Source organism: Saccostrea echinata, unplaced genomic scaffold, assembly GCF_033153115.1.
Source record: "Saccostrea echinata isolate AGI-Se365-2 ecotype Australia unplaced genomic scaffold, CSIRO_AGI_Sech_v1 ptg000029l, whole genome shotgun sequence".
Lineage (NCBI taxonomy): Eukaryota > Metazoa > Mollusca > Bivalvia > Ostreida > Ostreidae > Saccostrea > Saccostrea echinata.
Window position 1 is genome coordinate 4,803,439 of NW_026889778.1, and position 25,104 is coordinate 4,828,542.

Consider the following 25,104-nt stretch of genomic DNA (forward strand, 5'->3'; position numbering starts at 1 on the left):
TGGAAATAAAGCATTATTTTCCCGTTATTTCCCGATCATGACAAGGAGCACACGGCGGGTGTGACCGGTCGGCAGGGGATGCTCACTCCTCCATGGCACCCGATCCCACCTCTGATGTTTGGAGGTCCGTGTTTGCTCTGCTCCTATTTTGTATTGTTTGATGGACTTTTGAGCCTGAATACTGTTCGTTATCTTCATATATTTCATTGCATACATTCCTTGCTCTGTACACTCTGTACACCTTTTATCTGGCTATGTCAATAAAAAATATCCCCTCTCAATGTTCATAGAAGAATATATTGTAATCAGATAATTTGTCATGCAAAATACAGTTTAAAAGAAAATTCCTTACATGTAGTTACGTAAGGATACAAAACTGACTTTTTCACAGTAGATTAAATGTTATACAACTATGCATAAATAATGTACCCCCTACTTACTAAAGTATATGTATATGTTTCCTTATTTAACAGGGGATGTTTGTTTCACCATGGCACCTGATCTTACCCCTTTTTTTCAGAAGTCAGCATTGGCTCTGCTCATAATTTGTATTGTTTAACTAGACTTATGAGTATTATCACATGTCACATGTGCAGTTCCTTATCTTTATATTTCAATTTGATCCCACTTCTATGATTTGTAAAAGTGAAATAATATTGATTTTTCTCAAAATACGATGTATTCAGCTTATCGTTAACATGTAAACAAACCACCTGTACCTTCTTTCACCTAATTGTTCTTCAATGCTCTATGTGCTTATTTCAGTAACTTGTTATCCAAGGCGCACCATACATATATAAACAAGTATAAGGAAGTATTAAAGCAAAATGGGTAGGGAAGGACACTTTTCACGGTCTTTTATTTCATGTGTTTTTTCATGTTTTCTTCAAATTTCTTTGTTGCGTTTTGGTAAGTAAAATATTCGAAGTTTGCATTCAATAATATAACACTAAGTTTATCATATTTTATCAAGTAATTATTTTAATATTAGGTGAAAAATTAGTGATTAAATTTCATGACACGAATTATATTTATAGTTAAAATCTTCTTTTTATGGGATTGCGTTGTAAATTAATTTACACTTTATAGATTAAAAATCATAATAGTTCATGCAATGGTAAAAGGAAAAAAAAAATCTAGTTCTTTTTTTTTTTTTGGATAAAATTTCACTAAAACTTTAAAGGGGTTTGGACTCAGATTTGAAGTTATTTTTTTCTAATATTTTCAGTATAATATCATGACATACGTTGCTGACGCATTTCACTCAGAAATATAATAAAAGTGTATTTCGAAACTTCCCTTTATATTCATAGTAGAAATGCCAGAAAGCGAAATCAACTCACTAGTATTGTCAGACCGTGCTCCATGATGTGTGTAAAGTACACAAATTGAACATGCTTGCATGGATATGATAATGATTATGAAGTCCCCACCAAATAATATATATTTTTTTCTCACATGAGTCTAGGATTACAGTTCCAGGTGAAAGGTCTTTGCTTGAGAAAAACCTGATACTTAGGTGAATATCAAGGTCCTTGTGTTTCTTGTTTAAGTCCATGTTTTCTTTCAGCATGGTCACAGAACCTGCAGATCCAGGCTCAACCACAGACAGTAGATATTGGAGAGGATGACCTGACTATAGTCTGCTCCTTAAGGAATCCATCACAAGTCATGAAATTGTTTTTTATAATACTGCAGAGAAACACTTCCAACTCTTTTGAAGTATCGGTTTCTATTACTTTTAGTCAAGATAATTTACAAGGTAGGATAATATATCCAGACTTAACTTTACAAAGCAGGACCACAGCAACAGGCTCTCTTAGTCCAGTCTCTACAGCGGAACTGAGATTAACTTTCACAAAATACAATGTGAGGTGTCCAGATGATTTCAAAGAATACAGGTGTAGAATGAGAGGGGTGGATAGTAATTCTAATTCGATTTCTGAACAAGACGCTGAATCAGATCCAGTAAAGCTTGATTATAGAGGTATGGTAACAGGTAGACAAGAGCCAATGAATGCATACCTTTTCGTTAAATGAGGCAAGAAATCAGCTGACCTCAGACAAGACTAATCATTGCTCAATTTGCATCATTAATTTTGATATACTAGTAATTGTTCAATTTGCTTTGCCAATGTGCCAACAACTAAGCTGTGTCAAAACTATTTTTTTCTTTTAAAATATCATATTGTATTAGTGAATGCTTACAATTTCGGAATTCTGTGTTATTTTGTCACTATTGATTTCTTTAATCCAAGCCTATGCCTATTCAATAACATGGGAAAATAGTAATACTGTAAAAAATAAAGGTTTGTGAATCACATCAATTGCAAGGAGTAGACGTTATTTCTGTGTTACAGTTCAGCCATATGTAATCCAGATACCCAGAGTGAGGATACTCGGAGAACTGTTTGACACAAATGAAAGACAGTTTGAAGTAGGAACAGCTGTGCAATTAACTTGTACAGGACAGATAGGCAGTGATCCTAGTGCAGTACGTGTTAAACATTTCAAGCTCTAAAGTCTTTATTACCCTAACAAAAAATGCTATAGTTAACTATAGTTTACTATACTTAACTACAGTAAATCAAAGTGTCAAAGTTATCACTATAGTAAATCAAAGTTTTCAATGTGATCACTATTGTGTCAAAGTGATCTCTATAGTTAATCAAAGTTTTCAAAGTGATCACTTTAGTGTCATAGTTATCACTATAATAAATCAAAGTTTTCAAAGTTATCACTATAGTAAATCAAAGTGCCAAAGTTATCACTATAGTTAACTATAGTTTAATATAGTAAACTGTAGTTAACTATAGTATTTTTTTATTAGGGTATATAAGTAACTGATATTTAGAAAAATGTTTTTTTGTGTTCATAATGTAGAAATGTAGCAGATCTGACAGGTGAAGATAATTACAGTGTATTAGGATTAATGAAATTAAATAATTTACGAAAATAAGAAAGAAATGTCGGAATTAAAAATACAAATTTTAAAAAAGGAAGTTAATTAAAATTTTCAGCATAACATGAAAGAATTAAGATGTAAATAAAATAGAATATTTCAATCTGATGTAATAGACTTTCTCTTGATAACGCTATATACATAAAATACTGCATAAGTAAATTATTTTAATGTTACGTAATATTTATTTCTTCTGGAATCTGTCCATTAAAAAATATTAGGTCTGAAAAATACTAAGTTGAATTCCAAGGTAGCACTTAGGAAAAAAAAATGAATTTGAAGGGAACACAACTCTAATTATTATACTCAAACACATGTTATGACATGATTAAACGATTTAATTGTTGGCAAAAATAATTTGTAACAATTTCTATCGGTCTTTTCATTTTACTCGGCAGTGTTTTCAAGATGAAAATACTATTTTTCGCAGATTCATAAGATTTTCTATTGGAAAAGTCATTGGATTATTTAAGGATTCCTATTACCTTAAATATTCTCGGGTAGGAATCTAAATTAAATACAGGTTAGGTACGGAGATGAATAACACAACTAAATATTGTTTTTGCCTAAAGAATTTTTTCAACATTTGCGTAAAATTTGCTCACTTTCTTTCAATGAATTGTAGACGATACGTTGGTGTGCTAAGACTGCTGGAGCACCATCCTTCACAGGGTTACCACAGACACCAACCCACTCCCAGTCCTCGCAATCTGGCTGTCAGTACACACGTACTAGTAGTATTAACTACAACCTCACCACTAGCGACACCTACATACAGTTTCTGTGTGAGTCTGGATACTCTGGTCTCTGTGAAACAGGAACGGCCAGACAGTATCTTAATATAACCTTAGGTAAGAGACGAGGTCAAAAGCTCAAAAGTTGGATTCTATCTACTAAATTAAAATTAAATTCCAATGCTTATATAAAGGGGGACCTACTGAATCAGAACGTTTTTGTTGTCTAACATAATGTAAATCATATATGGTTCCAATTTTGATGCAACAAGTGCGTATTTCGACAAATTATATCTCTTCAGTGATTTACATCCTAAACGTTGGAAATCCGAAATATGTAAAGAAAAAAAAAACATTGAAGAGCTGAAAAAGGGGGTGCCAAAGACTGGAGCAAAATACGTCGAAGGATCAGAGCTTTTCATGAGGGAGATAATCCTTAATTTTGAAATAAATTCCTAAATTTTACCGCAGCAATTAAATATATATCCGTATTTTCAAGCTAGTACCGAAGTACTTCGCTACTGGGCTGTAGAGACCCTTGGGGACTGACAATCTACCAGCAGAGGTCTCGACCCAGGAGTCATAATTTAAATCATATACGGTAACAATTGTTATAGTTCTGTAGAAAAATCATGAATGTTGTACATGAAACTTTATGCTACATGTATTTGAAATGCTTCTTTTTATAAATAAAGTCCCTATCCGGTAATGACCAATATTTGCCCCAAAATCAAACTTTGACGGAGAAAGTTAAAAGAATTGCGAACGATAGTATCAATGAAATAGGTGAATATTGTTATGGAGCAGGTTTGGGCTCTATAAATTATAAGTAAAATTTGAACATATTTTTCCCATTTTGTCCCCTTTCTGAAAAATATTGCAAAATCCAAATAGTTTGAAAAGTCATAGAAAACAAAATATCAAAAATCTACTTCAAAACTATAATATTTTTTGTGAATTCAGATTTTTCATACAATATATACAATTCTGCATATTTTGAGAATTTTTCAAAATTTGACTTTCATAGGCAAAAATATGCACACTAGAAAAAAAAAATAACACACTACCAAAGAAATCAATATTTAACTTGTCAAAACTTGTTTATGATGTATTTGATGAAAAATTATGCTACTTAAGTAAAAGATGAGGCATTCAAATGTCTTAACTGATTAATAACTACAATTTTAACTGAAGTGTAACCATTTCGTAGAAAAAATGAAAATCGTATCTATACTCTTTATAGGAATAAATTTTATTTTTTTCTTTGTGTTTTGTTCTTTATGTTTGTACTAATTATAAACTCTAAACAAATTACACCGTATGCAGCGTTTGACCCCAGAGGAGCATGCAAAAGCAGTCAGTATGGTGTCTGTAGGGGGGGTCCTTTGGAGAAATTTTTAAAAAATCAAAAAACTTAAAAGATTATTAATTCCTCTAGTGAAAAATCGTTGCAAATAGACTAACAAACATAAAATGTTTACTATATAGTCATGACATTAAGTAAGCGCCGCACTACAATTTTAAGATTGTTCCACAAAATTGGGGCAACCGGAACGTTGGGTGAACTGGGTATGGACACCAAGGCACTGAATGATTACTAGGTGATATGATAGTCAATCGCTGTATATATTCCCAGCTTTTCAGAACCACCAGACAGTACTTGCATAAACCAACTTTGATCATTGGGATTGGAGTTTCTCGTGTATTTCCAGGGGGAAGGGGGAGGTGGTGGTAAATTTAGCGACAATAGTACAAAATTCCTTTTAAACACAACCATGCCATGAATTACATTTTGAGAAATCGGTATTCAAAAACAGTGATTAATTGAGTATTTTACAGTGTAGGCTTTTTTTTTTTTATCAAATCGAAACTTATCTAAATGAGAAATATATTAAAATTACCTATATATCATTTTTGTGTGGTGTCGACATTGATTAAAAAACTGCATGTTTGTGCAGAAATAAAAATCTTTGTTTCTATTTGTGATTATCGTTGTGCTTTGTTTTTTTCCCGCTTTTTGAAATATAATTTTTGTCATGAATAATTTTAATCCTCAATTAACACTCTTATCGAAGCGTGAAACACTATAAAAACAAACATGTTTTTGTTAAAAAAAATTAAATTTTCACTAAACGCAATTATGGGAAGAAATCCATTGTATAGTTTTTAAGGAATATATTAATTCATGAAGAAAAGTAACAATGATTCCAGACTATGAGGAAATGACTGGTAGATTAATTGAATGTATATTGCTTCACGTCTCATTCGAGAATTTTTCACTCATAAAGAGATGTTAAGAAAAACTGTGAAGAAAGAAGGGCACAAGTAAACAAGTACATGTATAACTATTTATAAGTTATGCATGTACTTTAAAATTTTCTAGAATATGATTCCCTGTTATAAGATTCTACCTATCATTTGTGACCATTTTTGAGCTATCTTAGATTACATAATACGGGATTGACTGTAATAAGAAATAAAAAAAAAATAAATTGGGGAGGAAAAATCAATAACAAAGATGTGTCACCAAATAAATTCAGTATCAGACATCTGGACCTTGATCATAAATGACTCAAGTCAACTTTCAAATCAAAAATTGGTTGAGTTGTTCATTGAATGCCGTCAATTTACATGCAAATAAAATAAAATAAAATATGGAGATGATGAAAAGTATTCAAGCGTAAAAGCCCATTTAAAAAAATATCAAAATATACAAATGCAGGTCATTTCGTATGTCTCGGATACAATAATACAAAACATATATATTTATATACGAGCACACACTGTATTAGATTTTCATTGTAAATTTTTGTGTTTAATTAAACAAAGTTTCTGTCACTCATTAATATTTACATGTCACTCATGATCATTTACATATCACTCGGGATCATTTCCATATCACTCATGATCATTTACATATCACTCATGATCAATTACATGTCACTCATGATCATTTGCATGTCACTCATGATCAATTACATGACACTAATAATCATTTCCATATCACTCATGATCAATTACATGCCACTATTTGCATGTCATTCGGAATCAGTTACATGTCACTCATGATCATAAACATAACACTCATGATCAATTACATGTCACTCATGATCATTTACATGTCACTCATGATCATTTACATGGTACTCATGAGCAATTACATGTCACTCATGATCATTTACATATCACTCATGATCAATTACATGCCACTATTTGCATGTCATTCGGAATCAGTTACATGTCACTCATGATCATTAACATAACACTCATGATCAATTACATGTCACTCATGATCATTTATATGTCACTCATGATCATTTACATGTCACTCATGATCAATTACATGTCACTCATGATCAATTACATGTCACTCATGATCATTAACATATCACTCATGATCAATTACATGTCATTCAGCTTAATGTCTTTTTAAGAACATTAAACTATCCAATTATATTATGAAACTGGAAGACATCATTGAACAGAAAACAGATATTTCCCATAGCATCAACTTTATCTAAAATACCAAGGAAATTTGAATACCGATGGTGACAGAAAAACACTGAGGCTTCCAATTGATGTAATTTGAAAGAAAAAATACTAAACATTTTATAATGCTATCATATAATAAAAAAGAATAAGGCAAATTTAGATTTTGAGATAATAAGAAGCTTTTTCGTCCTGTTCATTTATAGATTAATTTTTTTTTTCTATCTCACAGGGAGCTCAGAATTACAGCAGCGTGTATCCAATGCTTGTTCAAGAGGTAGAGAATACAAAATAAACGCAAATTTACTATTTCTATTGACGTTAATAATTAAAAGTCATAAATAACAACCCGCGCTTATTGAAATAATGCTCAAACATTTGATTCTAGATTTATCCTTTCTTATTCCCGTACTTGGATCAATCTCAGCTGTATTATTTGTCATCTGTACTGGACTTGTAATATTTATTATCTTCAGAATTCAATATTATGAAAAAGGTAGGGAAATACAATATTTGTAATATGCAAGTTTATGAAATCACAGAAAAATTCTCTTTAATGATGTGTCACATTTAACTTATTTATTTCATTTGTTCTATTTAGCTACTTGTTGCTATCGAAGGACTGAGTGAGTAAATATGTATTCTTTTTTGATAATTTATTTAGATTTTTTATATAACTTATATTTTTTAAACCTTATTTATGATACTAGAAAAAAGGAATACGTCATGCACAACGTCACGAAGGTTGATAATCATCAATATCAGGATCTTGGCTCAGACCAAAAAAGTAAATATTTTTCTCAATTTATATGGTCATGTTAAACATATTGGCTTTGTTTCAAGAACGACTATGTTTACCTTTCTAAATAATTTTCATTATTGTGAACGTCATTTCAATATTTTCAATGCATATAAGTCTTTTTCAGCGTTTATACATGCTAATTAAATACGTAATCTAGATATTTATATTCTGAACTACTTTTGCAGCTCATATCACTTAATTTGCATAATTTGTTTACTTGGAAATGGTGTTCTTGTATTGTGGATATGATTGATAAAATGCTTAACACGGGGTGCATACTTCTCCAAGGCACCTGATCCCACCTCTGGAATTTCCAAGTGTCTGTCTTTATGCCCGGTTCGCAGATTTATATTGTTTATAGAATTTGTAAGATCGATCACTGTTCGCTATCTTATCTCTTATCATTATAAATAATGAAATGTTGAAAATTACAGAACACCAATGATGCTCAAAAGTCTAGACTTAATTGAGAGCTGATCTTTGCAAGCATGGTTTCTGAAACCATTTGAAATTAGATCAGGTATCAAGGAGGAGTAAAAATATCCCCTGTTGACCTGTCATATCTTTTGTAGTGATCAAATGAATAGAGTAATTCCTAGAAAAATTGAAAATGAAAATATTGGCCCAAAATTTACATAAAAAACATTAATCAACATTGGATCAAACGATAAGTTGTAATTGCGAACAAAGATATAATTTGCAAAACTGTAGACTTTAAAAGATTGTTATCAATTATTTAAAATCTCTTTTGGTTTAGAAATTGTTTGTTTGCAGATCATGTGAAGAATGTACAACTGAATTAAGATACCCGTGTATACTTGCCTATAAGTCGGTTTTTGGGGAGTTACATTTTGGTCCAAATCTCTGTGTTTGACTTATAGGTGAGTCATAAAAAGATTGTATTTTTCTGGACGACGAAAGGTAGTATTTTATAAAGAATCCCGCAGATTATCTATGACCAAAGTCTTTATATATTAAATCATTTATGTATTCTAAGATTATGCATAAAGTACAAGTATTTATAAATTTTAATAGTTTATTTTTATCTAAAGTGGGCATTACTCATCTTTTAATGATTTAAAATTAAAATATCGCCGTCATTTTTTTTTAATAAATATTGATTGAAACCAGGTTAAAACATAACAGCATTGATTTGAAATTGTCAACCAATTCTGGCAAAAAGTTGTACCGACTTATGAGCGGGTCAATGGCAAATCCCTCCAAAATAACTGCAAAAAATACAACCGACTTTTAGGCGGACAGACTTATAGGCGAGTATATACGGTACGTCATCAAAAGAAGTGTCTGCTAAGTTTGTTTCCAACCCTTAAAAAATATTTGATTGCTTTGGCTTACGATGAGCATAAATAGTATAATATAAGAAAAGTTTTTATAATTTTAAATATTAATTATCCGTGTCTTTAATTTTCATTACAGAAATCGGATCTAGTAGAGAAAGAAAGAAAAGGTATTACTTGCTTAAAAATATTCGACAAAATAGTGTTCTGGACATAAATGTTTTTAAATTAATTATTCATAGTATGGTTACTTTCAGTTCCAAAGAAAACTTAGAAAATATTGAGAAAAGAAACGTGTATGATTCTGTTGCAGAAAATAAAGAAGGTAATACGTATATAATAAAAATAGATGTAACAGGGGACTTACTGTAACTTCGTAACTAACGATAAATACACACTGATATCAGTGTTGATGTGCTCGATGTAGTAGTGTTTATACAAAACTGTACGTAAACAAATGAACATACATTTCATTTATTTTATTTTACAGGCGAATATCTAAATATTTCGTAAAGATTGAATAAATGTCTGATGTACACAGAGGGCACCTTATAAATAAGAAACACTCTGTGACTAAGGAGAACAACTCAGAGACAGGAACTAAGGAGAGATTGCAAATACATATATACACATTATAAGCAGAATATAGTTATGAAATTACATTTGTAAAACAAATAATGGTGACCAAAGTCAAACAATAAAAGTATTTAATTGTTAGGTCTTGACTTTAATTGTATTTTGGTGATAGAAATACCTTTCTTCAGTGTCTGGGACTATTTAGATTACACATTGCAATACATTATTCTAAAACTATATATAATCATTAAATAATGATAAGATATTTTGACCCTGAAGTCTTCTTGCTCTTTTTTTTTTTGAAGTTTCTTTTATCTTTAAAATTTTCTCATACGACTGCTCTTGATAAGAAATTTTATGTATGAACTTCTACACAAAAAAGTGAAGATAACGAACATTGATCGATTTCTTTCTTTTTTCTTTTTTTTTCATATTTTATTTTTATTTCTTAATAAAAACAAACATAGAAATATATATATATATATATATAACATACTTAGAACAAGTTACATTACGAACTTAAGATAATATGGCAATATTGACTTAATACAATGTAAAGCAATTGAAACATGCATTCAAAAATATTTTAGGCAAGATCTTTAAAAAGCCTGTAGTCTACAAGAGAGTTCAAATTTTTCAGAATGGAAGCATAGAAAATTATTGAAGATTTAACATGATTAAAAATGTTGTAGCTAGTTTCATCCAAGGAATGTAGTCGACAGTACATCTTATATTTGTAAATTCTATAGGCAACATAAGAGATGAGTGTATTGAGTGATACAATTTTTCTATTACGCTCAGAACTAAATCCAATCATTACATGTTTCCATTTGATATCTATTTTCAGGTAAGAACTTAATCTGTTCCATATTTCAATAACATTTTTACATTCAAAAATGAGATGTTTTGAAGTTTCGTTCACATGGCATAATTTGCAATGGCTGTTCGTTTCTTTTTTCCATTTACTGAGATAGAAATTATTACAGAGAATATTGTTTAAAAGTTTATAGTTGAATTCTGTAAGTTGTCTATCGGGTATGTCGTATAATTTACATTGATATATATTTTTCCATTCTACAGGTTCAACACTAAACTCTTTGTTTAAAACTGTTTGATAGCACGGTTTACAAAATTTCTTGTGTACAAAATTTTCATAGAAAAATCTGCATCTTTGATCTAAGACATTAACATATCCTGTGTAGAAGAGAAAATAATTTCTGTAGCGTATGTTCACAAACTTACAATTTGAAAAATCATACTTTCGTAGTAAAGGTTTGAAAACAGAAGTAAGAATTTTATATTCACACAACCAGTTTGACTTGTTTTTCATACACTTCGAAAAATCTGACAATGATTTGAAATTACCATCATCGTCAAACAAATCTTTAACATGTAAAATCCCACTGACTATCCAATTTTTAAAAAATAATGTATTTCCTCTATAAACAAAATTACAATTGTTCCATATCGGCTGTTGAAGAACATTATCGGACGACATTTTGTTCAAAGAACAAGGCTTACAATCATTGAAGCAACATAACATTTGTTGATAGAAAATAGGTAGTTTCTCTAGTTTCTCTATATTTTCTTTCTTTCTATCGGAGAAACTTAACGCATAAGGAGCATCAAAATTTAATTTTTTACAATAGCCATCAAAAATGTTGTACAAAATACCTTTTTTTCTTAACAGCCTAGGTACCAAAGCCGCTTTTAAAGCTTTTAATTTACATTCAATATCAACAATTGAGAGGCCACCTTTTGAAATTCTACCTATTAGCGTGTTTCGTTTTATTCGTTCACTTTTATCCCAAATAAAGTTATAAATTAGACGTTGTATTTTTTTCATGTAAGCAATATCAGGAAGACTAAGTATTGAAGCAACATATATAAGTTTAGATATCGCAAGTGTCTTTACTATACATGATTTACCAAATAACGTAAGTTTTCTTCTTTTCCAGGATTCAAAAAGTTTTTCAATATCGTGATAAATTTTCATCCAGTTTTTAGTGTAACATTCTTCCTTGTCGTGTCCAGTGAAGATTCCTAAGCATCTTACTGCTTTATTCGTGATTTTTATGCCGTGGAGTTCATTATACATCTTTTTTAGTTCCTCTAACAAAATGCATTCTGTTTTGTGAATGTTTACTTTTGATCCCGCATGTTCACAAAATTCTTGTAATTTATCTAGAGTGCGCTTCATTGACATTTCGTCTTTTAAAGCTACAGTTAAGTCGTCCGCATGTTGGATGTTTTTAATTTCGCAATTATTGATTGTTATGCCTTTGATGTCCTTATCACATTTTATCTTAATAGCCAAAATTTCTGCGACAAAGAGGTACAAGAGAGCGGAAATAGGACATCCTTGCCTAATGCCTCTTGTCATTTCGCAGGCTTTAGAAAGCCAGCCATTGTTTTTCATTTTAAACATTGGGCTTGTATATAAAATTTTTGCCCACTTTATAAACTATTGCCAATATTAAATTTTTGTAAGACTTGAAAAAGAAAATTCCATTCAACCGAGTCAAAAGCTTTTTCAAAGTCTAAGAAAATTGATCGATTTCAAAAAATCTACTAACAATATAAATTTTGTGAACAGGGCATAAACTCGGACCACCAGAGATGGGATCAGTTGCCTAGCAGGAGTCAACATCCCCTGTGACCCGGTTATATCCGTCGTGGGCCCTATGTATTGATCAAGTAGAAGGAACATTCCGTAGTCAAATTTAATATACAAACAATGGCCTAACATATTGTATGAAACAGGTCAACAAGATTGATTGATTGTATGTTGTTTTACGTCCCATTCGAGAATTTTTCACTTATATAGAGACGTCACCATATACCGGTGAAGGGCTTCAAATTTTGACCTTTACTCGGCACTCAGGGCCATTGAGCAGTGAGGGATCTTTATCGTGCCAACGCCTGCCGTGACACGGGGCCTCGGTATTTAAGGTCTCATCCGAAGGACCCGCAACTTTCACTTCAAAGTGCCGAGCGCATGGCGAAGGAACAGTTGCTACCCATTTTTTATCGACTTAGGTCAATCGCGGCCGAGATTCGAACTCACGCCTCCCGATCACGGAGCGAGCGCTCTACCGACTGAGCTACCGTGAACGGCCAGGTCAACAAGAATACGACCTAATGATAAGTTATATTTGCTAACAAGGTCATTATAACGACTACAAAATTTACGAAATGCTGACTATAAACGAGGTTGTTGAAATCACTATAATATCAACTTATCTGTGGGTAGCCAGCCTCGGTTTAAAAATTGATCGCACTCAGAGCATGTTTTTGAGTATCAAAAAGATGAGAGACATACGCACTATATGCAGATGACAACGGAATATTACGAGAAATCAGGAAAGTTGACGAACCAGGTTCTTCACAAAAGGTTTTACCATGGCAGCCCGCCTTGGTTAAATTTATGAGTGCCATGTTTAAACGAGCTGTACCATGGTTAAAATCTGCCGCCGTCATGATTAAATTTTTATTGCATTTCACTACTGACACCTAGTTCTATTGACTTGAGTAGTGAATTTTGTTTATAATTCGTGGCTCGCGCCTCTCTAGGATTCATGATTTCTCGGTCCTTACAACACTGTACAACTTCCAGTTAAAAGTATGAAAATGAATCTCCAACAGATTGTCACTTATGTTTTAAAAGACGCAGCAGATGTCATTCCAAGATTTCATATTTCGTATCTACAGATAATTTTCTTTCGGCATGTCAACGTCAACAGTGCGACGCCACCAATTTACGCGTCGTCGATTTGGGTAGAAATCAATCATAATAGTTTCAAATGGATTCTCTCAAAGTTTTGTTAAATCGAAAATCATATGAGATAAAAATAACGTCTATAATTGTGTGATTTGATATTTGCTTTATCCAACGAGTTGAAATTGTGTATATTTGCTCGGCAAACCTTGCAAATATACACCATTTCAACTCGTTGGATACAGCAAATATCAAATCACACAACATAGATATCCTCTATGTACGAGGGTTGTCCCAGAAAAATGCGAACTTTTTATTTCATAAACTACTTTACCAAAATTATTCATTTTTGGCACAATGTTGGGATAATATTTTCGTCATTTTGACTAAATACTATAAGGATGGAATATCATATGCATATAGAAACAACATTTAAAGGGTGTTAAATATCGGTGGTCGGTGCACGGCAATTTCTTGGCTTTCAAAATTAGCATTGTCATATATGTTTTTTTATTACAAAATTATACGGAAATATAATGTGACAAAATTACATCCATAAAAACCGTACGATATAGAGTACTCGTGTATAAAAAAATAATACTTTGACATAACAAATAACAAAAATATGACTTTATATGACCAAACACTATTAGTTAGATATTGTCAAAAATAGCTACGTCGGGCAATAATTGTCACTCATTACCGTGTGGAGCAGGGTATGACACCTGTTTATACTGGGAAAGAGCTGGAACGAATGAAAGACACAAATACATGTATCAAACACTGGTTTAAATATAGTAAAAGAGGTTCCAAGTTGGATGGACTGATTATCCGATGGAAGAAGCGTTTGGTAGACCACCATAAATGACGACAAACTGTTAAGTCTAGAGCTGGACGTCATACTTGGAGACCGCCTCGACATGTAACTATGCGAGCAGTTAAGTTTATGATCGGGGTTAGAAAATTGTCTAATAAAAGAATTAATTCCTTGATTTATTCATAACTGTTGTACGTGTGAAATGGATATCTAGGTAACTAAAAGAAAATCAAATGCAGTATCGAATTTCTGTTTCGAACGAATTTTAAAGACGCACAATTTCTGAACAAATTCAAAAACTCCACGAGCTACGTTTGACGTCGTCGGTGTTGCGCCGTGAGCTATTTTGAATGATTCTTTTATCAGAGAGAAAAATTTTATTTATTGAGATATTTCAATGAAATTTCTGTGAAAAAAAGTTGATTATGGTGCATGCCAATTTTTAACTTCATAATATAAGTGAAAGGAAAAATATTGAAAATGTTCGCGTTTTTCTGGGACAACACTCGTATTGACTGGGTTCGAGGGCAACTTGCGTTATTCGTACCCAAAAATCATACTGTTTCCTGAGAATGTCAATCCGAAGGTAGTTAGGTTGTTTTGTTATACATCTAAGGATTTTGTTTTTTGGGGGGTTATATCTGTGCTGGTTTTCATAATGTAAAGGTCATTTTCCTGCATTGTGGTTTAAATTCGTCAATTCCGCAACTGTCGAACACCAACGAATGCAAATAAGATGTAGCTTATCCTATAATGTAAACAATTTTTAAAGGGGCAACAAATTATTTTTACAATTTACAAGCATTAATGAGGTGGTTGTTTTCTTCAGTCCGAGAATTCAGTAAATTGCACTTTAGTATAAATACATGCTTTGTGAAATACGCCTTCTCGCTTTCTTTTGATCATTGAAATTTCATTCATATACCAGAGTAGCGCAAAGAAAAGCTTTTTAAAAATATACCGAATTTTCTGTTTAGAATGAATGTTATACTTTTATCTAATATATTTCAATACCCTCAAAGCATGTCACAGAACAGGTCAGATGCTTTTTTTTTTAGATAAAACTTTTCCTCATAAATCATACTTTTTGAGTCATTGCAGTGCTCCATTTGTTTATTGTCAGAGTCTTTGTTATATCTAAAATCTTACTGTCTTTTGTCATTCTAAATAATCACAGTAAAAAATTAAATGCAATCATTTCACAATCTCCTCGTCGACTAATAGGTCTATTTTTTGTCTTCGACAAGCCAGTTAAAGGAACTGCTTTTGATGCCATTTTCAAATAAAGATATCGCGGATGTATGGCAGGAATACTGCTGACTCGGTATTAAACAATAATTAATCAATTAATCAATCAACCAAACGAATACGTGTAAGAGGTGAGTTATTCACATAGCTGGTTGTATTAACGACGAAGGACCTAATTAATTTCTGCAATAGATTTTTTAATCAAATTTTAATATAAGGTAAAGTGACCTTTGGTGAGTTAAAATCAATAAAAAAAAATCATATCGTCATCGATGTAGATTCTTAATGGGGAGCGTTTCAAAAGTTGGAACTTTGCTGATATTCTTGTTTCATCAACTTATTTGTCAATAACTTACCTCGTTTTAGAAATTGTACATACGTAGAGCATGCTCTTGCGTATCGAATCAACCGAGAGATATATACCCCATATGCAGATGATGAAGGTATATTGCTGCATAAGTAAAGGAAGTTGACGATTGAAAAGTTAAAGTCATCACGTTTATCATAAAGCTTGGTTGTTAGATTACCATTAACGTCTTTTTCAAGTAAAATATCCAAATATGAAACAGATGTGTCAGACTCTGTGGTATCTTTTATCTCAAGTTCACAAGGATATATCGTATTGACATAAGAATGGAAATGGCCATTGTTAATTGACAAAATCATCGATATATCTAAATGTCGAGTTGAAGGTCACAGCAAGTGTTTTCTTCTTCTCACGTACAAGATTTTGGACAAATTTTGCTTCATATGAATACAAAAAAGGTCTGCTAATAACGAGGCGCAATTGGTACCCATGGGAATTCCAATAGATCGTTGGAAGACCTGGTCTCCAAAAACCACATAGATATTGTCAATCAGAAACTCAAGCATCTTTTTAATGTCAACTTCAGAGTACTTGTGTGTACAATCAGAATGTTTTTTAACAAAATAATTTTGCAAATGACCAATGACAAGGTAAGTATATTTGCAAATTCCATTTTTATTGAAAAAGCAGCTGTCGATGATAGCAAAAAACCTGGACTTTAATTTATCATGGGGAATGGTTGTGTATAAAGCTGAAAAGTCGTAAGTTTTTAAGCTGTTAATTTTGGTAAAATCTTGTGATTTCAAATTTTCCAAAAGTTCCTTCGAATTTTAAGTATCCACATCTGATTTACACCATTTCTCGAATATATTGTTGCACAGTACTCGTGAAGTTTCTTCTTCACCACTGTTAATATTTTAGTGAGGAGTAAAGATAGAGGCTTGGTTGAACATTTACTGGAACCCACTATGTATCTTTGTATGTAAGAATTTTTATGAAGTTTCGGAATCCAATATAAGTATGGTAATTCAAATTCATTTTGGTTGTTGGAATATTTAAAATATTCAAAACTGACATATGATTTTGAAGAATTTCTTTCTTAGAAAGGGAACTATGAGTATACGTTGGATTACCACTTGTAGAAATATATCCAAGTTCCTCTAAAATACATTTAATATAATGAGCCTTACAAACAAAGACAATGTTGTTAACTGCTTTGTCAGCAGGGACCAGTACGTACTGATCATGTAATCTATCTAATTCTTTTTTCACTTCTGGATTATTGAAAACAGAAGGATAGATGGTTTTCATATTGCCTCTCAATCTTTTAATGCGCGATTCTAACATACATCTGATACATTTAATCCATTCTGACAAAGTGTCAAGGTCTTTTTCATGTCTGGCCCATCGCCTGGCGTACTCTTCTACAGAATCCATAATATTTATGAAATTCCGACGCCAGTTGAAGGATCAGGGTTCCCTAAATTTAGGACCTTTTAAAATTATTGAGGTCCTCATTATCAACTATATTTACGTCACCAGTAATAACTTGTATAAATGGATTTTGAGCTTGAATATTTATCGTTTTAAATGAGACTGCCGACACCCCGCCTCACCATTCTGTCTGTCAACAACCTACCTCGTTTCAGAAACCGCTCGCACGCAGAGCATCATACAGGACAGGTTTTGACAATTATTAAGGTTCCATATTACATATCAATTTATGAAGCACAATATCACAAACCTGAAGCAGTCATAAACTCTCTAAAACGCCAAGAATGAATGTCAAAATTTTCCATATCATAGATACACATCCAATTAACACACATCAGGGTTATGAAGTATTACTCACATAATATTTTAAAAGTACATGTGTTTTCTTCTTCTTATGTAGGGTAAGTATGGGTAATTCTGAACACCGTTTAATTTCAACCACAGCAACACAATACATCACACTGATTTATGGATTTGTTGAGACAAGTTTCGTTTATTTTGAAATTAAAGAAAACTATTCCTCAAACTGGGTTTCCTAGCAAAATTATTCATCGCAAAAATGGTTTGGTAAGAGATTTAAGTAATTATTTTGTTATTATTTATGCCTCTAGTTTGACGTTCGAAGTTCCTGTCTTCGTTGCTCTTGATTTGATCGAGTATATGCAAGAGAGACAACAATCTCATTTTGAGTTTACCCATGTTCATCATTGAACATTACGAATTAATTAATTTGAAATTGTTTTATTTTTTCTTGAAGTATCTTCAACTTGCAGAATTTTACAAGTTTATTTTTGAATTCTCTCTCTCTCAAAAAAAAAAAAAGCATAAGAAACGTTCAAGTTTGGTAGAAATTATCCCTACTGTTATTAAGGATGCGGGGTAAATTCGACCACTTTCCATTGTTTATTCTGAAATATGTTTTGATTATGTTCAAAGGCTGTTTAATACATTGCAGAATTATATCTTGAAAATAAAATTAATTATATTGCATATGAACAATATTTTCTACATATAACCATTTAAATTTTTAAAGAAAATAACGATGAATGTGCGAGAGAACTCGCCGTGGCTTTGAAGTAACACATGACGAGAGAAATCCAAAAGGTTTCAAAACCGTCAAAGTAATAAAAGAAAGAATGCAGGCAATATTAAATATAGTTATAGAATCCAGTTTTTGTACTTGTTTTATTATTACGAATGCGTTTGACGGACAAGACTTGGAGGCTATCAAAAACCAATTTACCAGCAGTTTTCAGACCGTATCACACAGTCCAGGTACACAAATCCGAATACTACAAAAACTGTTAGAATGACACAACCTAAAAGCTGCAACAAATCTTTGATGTTAAGAAATAAACAATTTGTTTGAGTTTGGTTTTTCGGAGTACTTCAAGGAGAATAAAGTGATTATAGCATTGTATTGCTTACTATTTTTGTGTACTTTCATTTCGTAATATACATGTCCCTGGTTTAATACAGGAGCTTTGTTTTCCATCAACACTATCACGTCATACATGATTCCAAGGAAAGAGAGAAAATTCGTACTTTTGAACTAAATTAAATGCACTTTCTAATTTCTCATTAGTATTTTTCTTGTATATTAAATGTTTTAGTATACACAAGGTATTACACAAAGCACTTGGACCATAGTTCATTTCAATTACATCCAATGTTACATAGTTGTAACATGATCCAGATACAAAGTATGCCATATTTCTTTATGCTGAAGTCTTATAAAAATACTCCCACATTTTTGACACAAGAAAATACTTTTATAGCATTGAGAGAGAAATGAACACGTCAGTGTAGATTCTCTACTACTTGTAGATCCTCTGCTACTTGCATATGTGTTGAAATAAAAATAATCTTTCTTGGTTTAACAACAATAGTTTGATAAGCAGTTTTCCTGTCTAAACATATGATTTAAGTTATCAAAGAAATTGATGATGACACTTTATCGTCGTAAACTTAGCAAAAGAAAAGTGTGTACATGTATTTGAGAAAATTGAAAAATATAAGTTTTAAGAACGGTCTGTTTGGGTCAGATGGTAGAAGCAGTCGTTGAGGAATGCAAGAATAAACAGGAGTTGTGTCGGTTTGAAATAAATACACTGTAAATTAATAATCCGCACGGGTCCAATGAATTGTTTTGTTTGAGAGAACGCTAGATACTAAAGAGTACCTCTTTAACAACATGGGAAGTCAACTCCTTGTTCTTTCACATCGAAACAGATTGACTGACGGTGGTACAACATAGTTGACCAAGTTTTGTTAAATATAGCCATGATGTTAATGAGAAGACATTCAAGCAGAAATGTTGGAAAGGGGATTGGAATTTGAAAGGAGTGTGCAATACACATTAAAAAACATTTAAAATGCCTTCAAATTGATGTCTCACGAAGATTGTCACTTGTCGTCGTTTGTACATTTACATTCAGTATAATTTTCTTTTTGAAATCCATTGGAAATCTATAACATTCAATCTTCTATAACACACACGAAACCTTGTCACTGCGCGATAGAATACACAGTAGGAACTATATGCATTTTTAGTACTCTAGGTACACCAAAATGTATATTGTTTTGGCTCAGTTTAGTTAAAAGTACTTACTATATTAAATTATTGTAAAAATATAACAATTGTACGTTTTTCAAAAAAAAAAAAAAAAAAAAAAAAAAAAAAAAAAATCCCTCAAAATATTCATTTGCGTTCAACATCACTTTCTACGTCACAACGGCTCTTGCGTTTATTAAGCTCACTAGTTCTGAGGCGCTAAATTCGTAAAGATTAAAGACATCAACAATTATAAAGAGAAAAATAGTAAATGTAAATATAAGCATTGAATTCTTATTTTTGGATGTCGTCGGTCCTATAACAGCACTTAGCTGTTAATATTTTAAGCGTCTTCGGGTTACCTCACTCACTCATGATATGCATGAAGAGACCTATGGGTCTTGATTTTCATGAAAATCGAAGGGTACATCTACATTAACCCCATTGTGAACTGGTTTGGATTTGGATGAAAAGCCAATTACATTTGTAAGAATATCATTATTATTATATTCAAACAGTGTGTCTTTTAAAATTTCAAGAGAAACCGCATCAAATAGACCATATGAAAAAAAAAAAATTAACTTTGATTAACTTTGCTTGACATATGGGTTCATCCCTTTTCATATGAATTTGAAAAGCTCTGTAGTATGTTTGTCTTTTGTTATAATCGATATCAGAAAAATAATATGCTACGTCTGATTTGCGCAATGAAAAGGATTTTCAAAGACGTATTTTTTATTTAATGACCAACTTTGCGGCACCTTGGATCCTGAACGATGTGTTACGGGATAGCGCCCAATGGCTATCCCACTTCTGACACCATAAATTGTAACGGGATAGCGCTCAATGGCTATCCCATTTCTGACACCAAATAATTGTAAAGCTATAGTGGTTCTAGAAGTTAAGGGATTAACTCCCCTTTAAACACTGAGTCAACAACACTTACTTAAGAAATAAATAACAAGTTTAAAAACTTCTCTGGGAAATGAAGTGGGTCGGTCACGTGATCAAATCCTGTGAAGGCCGAAGGCCTTCTCAGAAGATTTGATCACGTACCGACCCACTTCATTTCCCAGTGAAGTTTTTAAACTTGTTATTCATTACTTATATATACATTTGAGACGGACAATCGAATATAAATATTGCACTAACTGTTCGCCGTAGATTTTGACAAATTACGCAAGGTGTAAATCGGCTTGAAAATCGGTTACGCTTCAAATTCATCTGGCAAAGGATTCTGTATTGGAAGGGAATATTCTGTGAAAGGCTACTTGTGATCAATTATATTGAGCATATTGGTGTCTGGGAATTTTTGTATTCATGAGAACCCATATTCGATGTTAAAAACACAAGAAACACGTCCGATGTTTGATAATTAAATGTTGGAGGAATTGCGGTCGGAAAGGGATGGATGGAGACACTTGTCCGCACCAGTTAACTTGAAATCAAGTATAAAATTGGATCAGAAACATAATTTCTACGATTTCAGTAAGGCATATATTTATTATGATGTTGACACGGAGACACTGGCGACAGCAAACCTTGTTAAGACAACGATCTCGATCATGAAGGTGTGTCTACCGAACTTCCGAAGTGCAGGGTTTGTCAGCTGTTTGTGGCGTGATTGCATTACATTGATATTTTCCAACAGATTTTCAAATTTATTGTGAGTAAAGTTTAATGAAAAAAAATTATAGCATTCAGAGGTCTACAAGAAAAATAAGGGTAAACGTTGAGACTATGCAGCTCAGACATGAAACTTATAACACGTAGTTTTCTATTCTCTATGTAAAATCGATCAAGAACTGTGTTATATACTCGTTCACAATGTTAATAAAATAATTATTATTTTACTTGCGTATTTTGTACATTTTCATACATGAAAAACATGCAATATATTGCTAAGTAGAGTAAGTCTTTTATGTAGATATTACTGCGCTGTGTGATTAGGTCACGTAATGACCTATGACCTTCGAAAAACTTCATACAGGTATGAAGATATTTGCTCTCTGTATGTTTATATAAGAGAGAGATACCACAAATGTATATATTCAAAATTTAAGTTTTAGGAATTTATTGAGTCTGCATAAAATCCAAATTAACAATAATAATATAATTTATAAAAAATATATCCAGACTTTTTAACCACCCTTGAGACATAGGATTACAATGTTAATTTAATCCCAAGTAGCCAGATCTCGAAATAATCAAGATATACGGCTAAAAATTATAATCTTTTAACTATCAATAAATTGAATAGAGATAATTAATTAATGGAAATTCAAATGAGATCGAATCCTGAAATAATCAAGATATGTGATCGTAAATAAACTCCCCAAAATGTTAAATTAAACTTTCCCTTATTAAATTGACCAATTAATAAATTACATAGTCATAATTAATTATCTTCAGAGATACTAAATATTTACCAAAGTTAATGAATAACCCAAAAGAAATGACGTTAACCCCAAAAAGAGAGAAAGAGCAGATTGGTGACATACGGAAAAATCACCCCTTATATACCCTCGTAAGATATCTCATACGAAATCGTATAGATCCATACGGAACATTACGAAAAAATAAAAACGGACAGGGTATCCGGAAAATAGTTCCATCTAACTAAATAACTTCTATAATAAATATGTCACCGTAAAATAACATAACTTTCATTCATTCAATAATAAACAATAAATTATTTACCTTATTGCTGTTCATTTTCTTTCCCGATAAAATTCAAGGGCGTATAAATATACAGTGCGGATCCAGAGTAAGATAAACCGGAAGTATACCATAATGCAATGTCAAGATGGAAAAATATAAACAAAACGACTGGTAAGAAAAAGTACAATTTTCAGCCAAATTAACCTGATTATACAACCGTACCACAGACAAAATATTAAATTTCATGTAATATAGACATTGCTTCTTCCATAAGACTAGGTGATATGCATTTTAAGCGATTTATAGTACTCAACATCATACATGTTAAAAGTACATGTAAAAATAGATCATCACGTGTTATATCGTAGTTTCAACACAAATACTCGTTTAAATACAATATAACGCAGGAACATGACTAGTCTTGATATGAGTTGTAAAAAATATACACGTACTATGGTTGCTTCTCATTTAAAATTGAATAAATAATATTTTAAATGCATAAATACACTTGTAATTAAAATCAGGGGTCATATGTTAAAAGTCAAAACATTACACATGATTCGAGGATGATTCTACAATTTCTGTAAAAAGGCTCGGGATGAATTATAATCATGCAAAATATTTTTCTGTCAGATGTGCATGAATAACCGAGAAGCTGCTTTTCAAAGGCGTTATGAATTTTAAATGTATGACACCCCAGAGTCTGAAAGGGTGAAAGAGGTGAAGATAAGAAACAAAGATTTATCTTATAAAATTCTGTGAGGGGATTGAATCGTAAACTTTCCAAAATTACAAACCTTTGAAAACACCTACACAAAGTAAGTATCCCTGCCATTCGATCGAAAGCCCTCTGTTTTTATTAATTGATACGATAAGCGGTGTAGTGACTAACAAAGAGTAGGAAGCATGTTATACAAAATACGACCCCACGATAGCTTGTATTTAAGTTCATAACAAGGGCGTTAATATTAGCGGATTGCTTACTTAAAGCAAGATTGTAGGAAGCTCTGTATCATCAACTATTTATCAAAATTCAGTCTCGGTTAAAAAACTGATCGTATGCTGAAAATATTCTTGTATAGACTGTTGAAAGACCTTGCTTTATATATATATATAACATATATGTAGATGTTGACAAGGTTCAAGACTAGCATTATCAAGGTATTTTTGTGCAGAATAATTTGATAATTTTAGGAAAGGACCAACGAACGAAAGGGGTATGAAATTTAAAATCCTGACAAAGAGCTAAGCGTTATTATAATCAGGTCAATATTTTGTCTGCTTGATGCTTACGACTAATCACCCCATAAAGAAGATTTTCAAGGTGATATAAATTTTCACAATATATGTATGGCTAACATAAAGACACTCTCGAACTTGTATGTTGTACCAAGGGGACATAAATTATAGATTTTTTGGTGGAAGAGTTTGCAGTCAGTGAAACTAAAAATACAGTTTGCCTAATTCATGCCCTTTACAAAAGACAATCTTCAAAGATGAGATGAATTTATCAAAATGTCCAACCCTTTGGAATGTACCATGGAACCCCTGGGGACATAAATCTCGGAATTTTCTGAAGACCTCTAATAGTATATACGTGTAATAATCAATTAGGCACTTTGTCTTCTTAACGTCCTTGAGTAGCTTAAAAGATTTTCATAGACGAAATATGGAGATAACAAACAGCAATCAAGCTTAAAAGTCAATTGAAACAATACAAACGGGAGCAGAGCAAACACGGACCTCTAAGAACATCAAGGGTGGGATCAGGTGCCAAGGATGAGTAAGCATCCTCTGTCGACCGGTCACACCCGCCGTGTGCTCCTTGACATGATCGGGAAAACGGTTAAATCCGTAGACAATTCAATGTATAAATAATAGCCTAACAAGTAGTATGATAACATGAATATTCAACATATATTTAATGATTAGCTGAAATCCACTCTTAAATAACACCATGTTGACCCACGTAGTATATATGTTTAGCCTCAAGGAGAAGAGATCATGAAATTCACTTTTTACATTTCCCTAAAACTAGGAATGCTAAACTAAATTGAACATAAATATCAATTGAGGAAAACATGATCTCTCGAATCAGGAAGTAATCTCTAAATTCGATAGAAAATAGAGCTTAACGCATTTCCTTCAAATTGTGTGTGCATGTGTGGTAAAATTAATTAATGAACCACTCCAATAAGGTCCTCATTATCGTAGCACATACGCAAATTAATCAGCATGTTAAAGGTATACATGTATTACTATTGTTAGGCAGATAAAAGGAATGGTAAAGATGTTTTTTTCCTGAAGATTGGCAATGTTTATCATAAAGTTTTGTTTGTAGGTTATCATTAACGTCTTTTATTAGTAAAGCGTCCAAATATGAAACAGATGTGTCAGATTCTGTGGTATCTTTTATTTTAAGTTCACTGGGATATATCCAGTCG

General features: G+C 32.0%; 1 protein-coding gene and 1 long non-coding RNA gene across 2 annotated transcripts; both read left to right on the plus strand.

The window, feature by feature from the left end:
• The first annotated feature begins 849 nt into the window (after positions 1-849).
• Positions 850-8,432, plus strand: LOC133194442 (uncharacterized). The gene is made up of 9 exons (XM_061330398.1): positions 850-909; positions 1,571-1,987; positions 2,361-2,494; positions 3,588-3,813; positions 7,418-7,462; positions 7,574-7,681; positions 7,787-7,811; positions 7,896-7,972; positions 8,422-8,432. The coding sequence occupies exons 2-9, from the start codon at positions 1,672-1,674 to the stop codon at positions 8,430-8,432; spliced, it is 942 nt and encodes a 313-aa protein (XP_061186382.1). The 5' UTR covers positions 850-909; positions 1,571-1,671.
• Positions 8,433-9,424: 992 nt separating this feature from the next.
• Positions 9,425-10,067, plus strand: LOC133194377 (uncharacterized). Its single transcript, XR_009722066.1, has 3 exons — positions 9,425-9,455; positions 9,543-9,610; positions 9,776-10,067. It is a non-coding gene; the product is annotated as an uncharacterized LOC133194377 (long non-coding RNA).
• Positions 10,068-25,104: the final 15,037 nt, after the last annotated feature.

Coding starts and splice junctions, on each gene's coding strand:
- LOC133194442 (XM_061330398.1), top strand. CDS start 1,672: ATGAAATTGTTTTTTATAATACTGCAGAGAAACACTTCCAACTCTTTT. Junction 3,814..7,417: donor GTATCTTAATATAACCTTAG/GTAAGAGACGAG, acceptor TCTATCTCACAG/GGAGCTCAGAATTACAGCAG. Junction 7,463..7,573: donor ATCCAATGCTTGTTCAAGAG/GTAGAGAATACA, acceptor ATTTGATTCTAG/ATTTATCCTTTCTTATTCCC.